Source organism: Ichthyophthirius multifiliis (assembly GCF_000220395.1).
Source record: "Ichthyophthirius multifiliis unplaced genomic scaffold scaff_1120509249768, whole genome shotgun sequence".
NCBI classification, from domain to species: domain Eukaryota; phylum Ciliophora; class Oligohymenophorea; order Hymenostomatida; genus Ichthyophthirius; species Ichthyophthirius multifiliis.
Window position 1 is genome coordinate 10,526 of NW_004087351.1, and position 7,352 is coordinate 17,877.

At 14.6% G+C, this 7,352-nt stretch overlaps 1 protein-coding gene across 1 annotated transcript, besides 12 other annotated features; it reads right to left on the reverse strand. All coding sequences in view use genetic code 6, as the record gives it.

Moving 5' to 3' along the window:
* The first annotated feature begins 146 nt into the window (after positions 1-146).
* Positions 147-184: a microsatellite.
* Positions 148-195: a microsatellite.
* Positions 174-252: a microsatellite.
* Positions 186-261: a microsatellite.
* A 128-nt stretch (positions 262-389) lies between these two features.
* Positions 390-454: a microsatellite.
* A 173-nt stretch (positions 455-627) lies between these two features.
* Positions 628-652: a microsatellite.
* A 1,295-nt stretch (positions 653-1,947) lies between these two features.
* Positions 1,948-1,990: a microsatellite.
* A 1,212-nt stretch (positions 1,991-3,202) lies between these two features.
* Positions 3,203-3,262: a microsatellite.
* Positions 3,263-5,227: 1,965 nt separating this feature from the next.
* Positions 5,228-5,289: a microsatellite.
* Positions 5,290-5,880: 591 nt separating this feature from the next.
* On the reverse strand, positions 5,881-7,352 carry IMG5_030680 (kinesin motor domain protein; the record flags this gene model as incomplete). Its single annotated transcript, XM_004039182.1, has 6 exons — positions 5,881-5,948; positions 6,176-6,488; positions 6,600-6,861; positions 6,906-7,084; positions 7,143-7,268; positions 7,350-7,352. The coding sequence occupies 6 exons, from the start codon at positions 7,350-7,352 to the stop codon at positions 5,881-5,883; spliced, it is 951 nt and encodes a 316-aa protein (XP_004039230.1).
* Positions 6,080-6,135: a microsatellite.
* Positions 6,097-6,143: a microsatellite.
* Positions 6,526-6,598: a microsatellite.

The window sequence follows — 7,352 nt, forward strand, 5'->3', positions numbered from 1 at the left end:
AATATATAAATTATTTATTTTTTATTATTTTTTTATAAAGGTTTTTTATCAATTTAATAATTAAAATAAAAATAAACATTTGTAAAATATGATATATTGATATAATATATATAAATAATACTAATACTATTATTCTTTGTAATAATTTTTATTTATATATTATTTTATTTATATTATATATTTTTATATTTTTTAATTTTAATAAAATATCTTTTATATAATTATTAATATTTTTTATTTTAAATACAATATATTGTATTTATTTAAAAAAAAAAAAATCATTTTGTTATTTTTAATATTAATTTTTTAGCATTTTATTAGATTTATTAATAAGTTATTATTATTTTAAAAATAAATTGTATTTATTAATTGAATATTTCATTTATATCAAATTATATTTTTATATTATTAAAAAATTATATTTTTAATACATAAAAATATATTATATTATTTATTTTTTATAAAATTTACTATATAATATATTAATTTTTTTATATTATATTAAATTATATAAAAAAAAAATATATAATATTTTTATTATAAATATATATTAAAAAAAATAGAGAAAACATAGAATAACTAAACCAAAAAATATAATAATTAAAAAAATAAAATTCTGTAATATTTAAAAAACAAAAAACAAAAAACAAAATATGAATAGTTTATATTTATCAAAAAAGGAACATAAATTTTACGAAAAAATATATTAAAAACTTTAATTATATGATAAATTAACAAAAATTCATTTAACAAATATATGTTAAAAAAGGGCATAAATTCCTCCGAAAATAACTCTTTAAATAATAGAAAGTACATTCAAAGAAAATGACTTTTTCGAATGCGATAAGAAAGACTTTTTTATTTTTTTAAAAAAAGTAGCTTATTTTTAAAAGGAAAAATAATTTTGTTCAGATATAAATGACAATTAATATGAACTTCCTGTGCCTGTTTTTCCTAAATATAGCGAAATATTGTAATAGAAAATAATTAATTTATAAGAAAGTATATATTAAGAAGATAATAATAGTGAATTTTTAGAATTTTCTTTTATAGAAAAAAGAATGGAAAGTTAAATCCCTTTAGAAAATTCTGACGAGGAACTCGAGATTTGCAAAAGTATGAATTCTTCGTTTTTTTAAGAAAAAAGTTCTATTGAAGGAAATTCCGAAAAAAGCTATTCTTAAGAAAATATTGATTCCGAAAAATTATATATTTAAAATAATAATAATAGTTTATATAAAATATAATAAAATGAAGACTTATCTAGTGATATTAGTAGCGGAAAAAATAAAAATTATTTAATTTATAATAGTATATATGGCGATTGTTAAAATAAAGTTTAAAATTAAAATATTAATAATATAAAAAAACATAATGGAGAAAAAGAAGATAATTTAAAATAAATTTATACTGAAGAAAATGTGGAATAAAAAAATGAAATTTTTGTAGAAAAATTATATTTTAAAAAGTAAAAATTTAGAAAATAATATTTAATAAATTAATGAATAAAATCAATAATTTTCAGAACAAAATGTAAAATTAAATTAAGATAAAATTTTTGATTTAAATGAAATAAAAATAGATTTAGAAAAATAAAATAATAATATTAATATAAAAGGTATTCATTAAGATTAATAATAATAATAGAATAATATATATAATAAATAATAATAAAAAAATGATAATATAGCCGATTATTGCATTTCCATTAAATTATATGAAGAAGATAATTAATAGAAAAATCTAAATTCATTCCAAAATGCTATTAATTCTCCTATTTCTAATAAAAAAAATGATATTAAATCTTATATTTAACATTCAAATGAAGAAAAACAGTAAAAACATGAGGTATTTTTACTTTAAAATAATCAAAAATTAGAACAAAAAGAAGATTTTTTAATTTAAAAATAAAATTAAATTTTTTTTTCAGAACATAAAAAAAAAGAAGAAAATTTTTTAAGAAATGAAAATATTTTACAAAATAAAATTTAAACCGAAAAAATAGAAAATTTAGATAATAGTAAAATTTACAAAAAAATACAAGAAAAACCCATTTAAGAAATTGTGGAAAACTACAATATAATTGATGAAAATGACTAGAATTTATAATTAGATGATTTTTACTATATAACTTACTAGTCGTTTTTTCAAAGGAAGGATTCAGAAAATTAAATAAGAATAATAAGTACATTAAAAGCGAATGATTTCTTTAAAACATACACTGCTTATATAATTGAATCCCGCGTTTTTAATATGAAATACTAGGTTTAGAGGAGATATAGCGATTTTAGGAATCTGAGCGAGTATTATTATAATAATCTAGCATTTGCTGGTGTTATTATACCGAGTTTACCATTAAAAAACAAATATAGTAATCATATTTTAAAATTGGAATTGGAATATTATTTAAATTTATTTTTGGAAAAAAAATGTTTACATTAAGATGATGTTTTTTAGGATTTTTTATGCAAAAACAAATTTTAAATCAGAAAAAATTTATATTTTTTTTTGGATGAATATATATAAAATTTTAAGATGTGTTTTTTTATATAAAAGAGTGTTTTTTTTAAGGAAATTAATGAAAAAATAAAAAAAATGGAATTATTTGTAGATAAAATGGTATTTTTTTTAAGAAAATATTCAGAAAATTTAAAAGAACAAATTTTCGAAGAAAAAAAGCTTTAAAAATTTTTTTAGGAAAAAAAAAGGAATTTTTTAGATGAGAAAAAAATTCTTTTAGAAAAAATTTATTTTGAGTTTTTTTTTATTTCGAATTAAATTTCTTCTATTAAAAATTCAAAATTTTTAATAGAAAAAAAAAACTATGAAAAAATTCTACTTTAATAAAGATATCAAAATATATAAGAAGATGATATTTAATCTAACAATATAAATATATAAATCAAAGAATAAGAAATTGTCATTTATAATATTAAATTGAATTTTAAAAAAGAAATGGAAGAATTTTTTAATAAATATAATAAAATTATTAATTTATTATTAGTCTAATTTTAATAAATTAATTAAAATTAATGATTATGTTTTTATTAAAAAAATAATATATCAAATATATTGATTATATACTTATATATTTACTAATATGATTATTTATATAAATAAATTTATATTTATATATTAATTTATAAATTTTTTAATATAATTAAATTATATATATATTTATTTTTTTAAAAAAAAAATGTATTATATTAATAAATATATATATATATATAAATATATATATTTATTTATTAAAAATTATATAATTCTTATATATATTTTTTAAAAATGTTATGTATTTTTTTTTAATACAAAAAATATAGAAATAATTGTTTATAAACAATAATTATTTGGCAAATAAAATATACATATTTATATTTTTTAAATCCAATAAGTATTTTCGAAGGATAAATAAGAATATTTATTATTAATGTTTTATTTAATCTTTTATATTTATTTATATTAACTAAAAAATTTATAATATAAATATTATTACTTATAGTTTTATAATATTTTTAATTTGTATAATATTATTTAATAAACATCTTAAATAATTTACTTTTATATTAAATATTTTAAACGAATTATTATTGTAATATAAATTCTAATTTATTAATTTAATATTTATTAATCAAATTTTTATTTAAATTATTTATTATTAAAATTTTTCTTATAATAAACTTTTTAAATTAATTTCATTTTATTTTTTCTCATATATAGATATAAATAAAAAGTTTCTTTCTTCGTTAATTTTGAAAAATTGTATTAAAAATAAGAAAAATTATTACTATATATTAACAAAAACTTATATTCCTATTTTTGTATTATCAAAACACTTTTGTATTATTTTATTTTAGTTCTTTTATAATTTATATAGAGGGTAATATTAAGTTATGATCTACATAGTCGTAGTTTGGTGTTTAATTTATTTTTGTTAAATTAAGTATTATTTAATAAATTATATAATTTTAAGCTCTTTATTTAAAATACTTTATTTGAAGTAATTATTTTTTTCGTTATTTTTTAATTAAAATATGTTTTGATTTTTTATGTATAAATTTGCTGCTTTTTTATTATTAGTTTTTTTACTTTAATTGATTTTTTTTTATATATTAAAATTTAATTTTATATTATATATAATGCTCTATATTATTATTTATTATTTATAGTATTTTTCTATAAAGAATTTAATAAAAATAATATATATAAATATTTTTATTGTATACTGCCTATCTAAATAAGTATAAATATATAAACTATAGTATATAGATTTTATCATTTTTTCTTAAAATTTTTAAGATAAGGACTTTAATTTATATTATAAGGTTAGATTTTATTATAGTAATTTTTATATTTTTTTAATTATTTTAAAGAATTTGTTTATTTATTAATATCAGACTCAGTAATTGTTAATGAACTCACAGAATTAAACATTTAACTTTTTTGAGAATTAAAATCATTTAAAGAAGTGTCTTATTAATTAAATCGTAGTTAAAATTCATTAATACCAGTATTTTTTTTCTTTTTAACTTATTAGTTTTTATTCAAAATCTAAAGAATATTACTCGTTTTTAATTTTTTTCTTATATTGCTTTTGTCACGTATTTATCTAGTAGAACTGTATTCGTATTTTTAAGAAATTTATTAAGAATTTTTTTAAAAATCTTTATTTTTTATTTATTTATATATAAAACAAAATTATATTAAAAAATTACGGTATTATTCGAATATATTATTGTTTTATGATTGAATTTATTCATTAATTTATTATTTTTATTCTCTTCTATGTATATTTTAGAGTTTTTTATTATGAATATTAATTTGAAACTTATTTAAATCAGAATTTTTTTTTTGAGAATCGAAGGAATTTTATTAAAAAGAGGAATTTATTTTAGGCAATTTATTTAATTCATAAAAATCTTATGTTTTTTTTTTTATAATTTTACGTTTTTTTTATTAGTTTATAATATTATCTCTTAATTTTATTTATTATTATAAAAATTCGATTTCTTAGGCTTTTTATTATTAAAGTAAATTCGAATTTTTCTCTTCAAATGATATTTTTATATTTTCCTTTTTAAATATTGTTTTTAAAAAAGAAGGAATTATTTTTTTTTACTTACTATTATTAAAATTTAGTGTTTATAAATATTCATTAAATAATTAATATTCGGCTAACTAAAATCATATTGTTTTATTTACTTTATTTTATTTAATTTTTAAAAATGAAATATATATATAAATATATATATATATATATATATATATATATATATATTTATGTAAATATATTTTTTAATTTTCATATATTATAATAAAAATAAAAAAGTGTTAATAATTAATTACAGTTAAAATATCATTCCTCTTATCAATTAAAATTATATGTTTATTTTTATATTCTTCTTATTATTATTATAGTTAATTTTAATTTATTTTAAGGTTTTTTATTTTTTCTATTATTTAACTTTTATTATTATGCGTATCTTTTATAACATCTAATATTTATTAATTAATTGTATCAATTTGATTTGCAATATCTTATTAATTTTTAGTTAATTTTTATTCCATTTAAAAATGCTTGATAATTTCTTTTTCTACTTTTTAAACCACTTCATTCTGAATTTAATCCTATTATTAATTTTAATTAATAATAGACGGTAAATTTGATTCTTTTTTAATAATAAAAAATAAAATAAAATAAAAAATAATATATACTAACATTTTTCTTACAACATTTTTTTTAGTTATTCATTTTCAGACCTTAAAGCAGTTATAATTTAAGCATAATTAGATAAATGATTTTCCACATTCAATACATTTCTTTGGACATTTGTTTTTATATTTTTAGCTCTATTAGCATAATTTAATGTATTATATGTATCTTCAAAGCTAAGTACACTAGGTGATATATTAGCAATCATTACAGTTCTACAATTACCACCTAAAGAATCCTATAATATTATAAAAAAAAATATATTAATTTTATTGTAAATTATAAATATTAGTTATGTGCTAAATATTTATAATATTTAAATTAAAAATTAAAGATATATGTATATATGTAAATAATAAACTACAATTTTTAATAATAAAAAATAAATATATAATATTAATAATAATATATATATATATATATATATATATATTTAATTTACTTTTAATAATCTTGTTAACTTACTTCCTCTATACGGTACAAATTAATTTTATTTTCCTTTTTCTTAAATTTCTGAAAGTGCTTATATACAATTCCCTAAACAAAGTAAAGACTAGTTAATTTTTGCTCCTTCAATCATTCTAATTCCTTTATTTTAAGTGTTTGCTGCTCTCTCACTTCCAGCTAAATCAACCATACTCAATTTCGAGAATTTTACTTATTATTGGATGGCTTGTCCTTTTTCTTTAATTTAAACTTCAACTTATAAAATAGCATGAGATCTTGAAGAAAATTCATTTGCATTTGTAGAATCTTGACTTCTATTTTTATTTCCTATCTAAAAAAAAATGTATGTAATAAATAAAAAATATTAAATATATATATATATATATATATATATATATATATATATATATATATATATATATATATATATATATAAATATACTTTTAACAAAGCCATTATATTTTAAGTATTTTTACATTAAACATTTGTTATTCCTGCTATTATTACACCTTAATTTGGATCTTCTCTTAAATCTAAGTTTTTATTTTCGGAATTTAATAAATCTTTTATTGTTTCATTATATATTTCTAAATAAGATACCATTATTTTATACTCATTATTTTAGGAGTTTTTTTCAATTAAATTAAATAATTAATTCATTGTTCGAGACATTATTCCTATATTATCTCCATAGCCGACCATTCTAATTGTATATATATATATAAGTTTATATTTTAATTGTTTTACGTGTATGTTTTTCCAGCACCTGTAGCTCCGTAAGCAAAAACTGTTGCATTAAAACCTTCTAAAACTCCATCTAATAAAAAATAGGAGGTTTTTTGGAAAACTTCTACTTGTCCTTCATTTTTACAGAATGCAAAATCAAATGCATATTAGGTTTCTTTGTTTCGGTTTTTACGTAATACCTTACATTTTTTATTTTATATGTATTTTTTTTGTTCTATTTTTAAATAAAAAAAAAACATCATTTTAATTGAATTCATAACCAGGATCTATTAATACTACAAGTCTTTAATCTAATATTCTTATTATTTCATATTCATTATATTCTTATTCTCTTTAGTTTAATGGTCTTGCTCTTACTGCTACCTATTTATTATAATTAAATATATAATTTCTTTAAAATATATTATTATATATTTTTATTTTTTACTAATATGTTATTTTAACCAT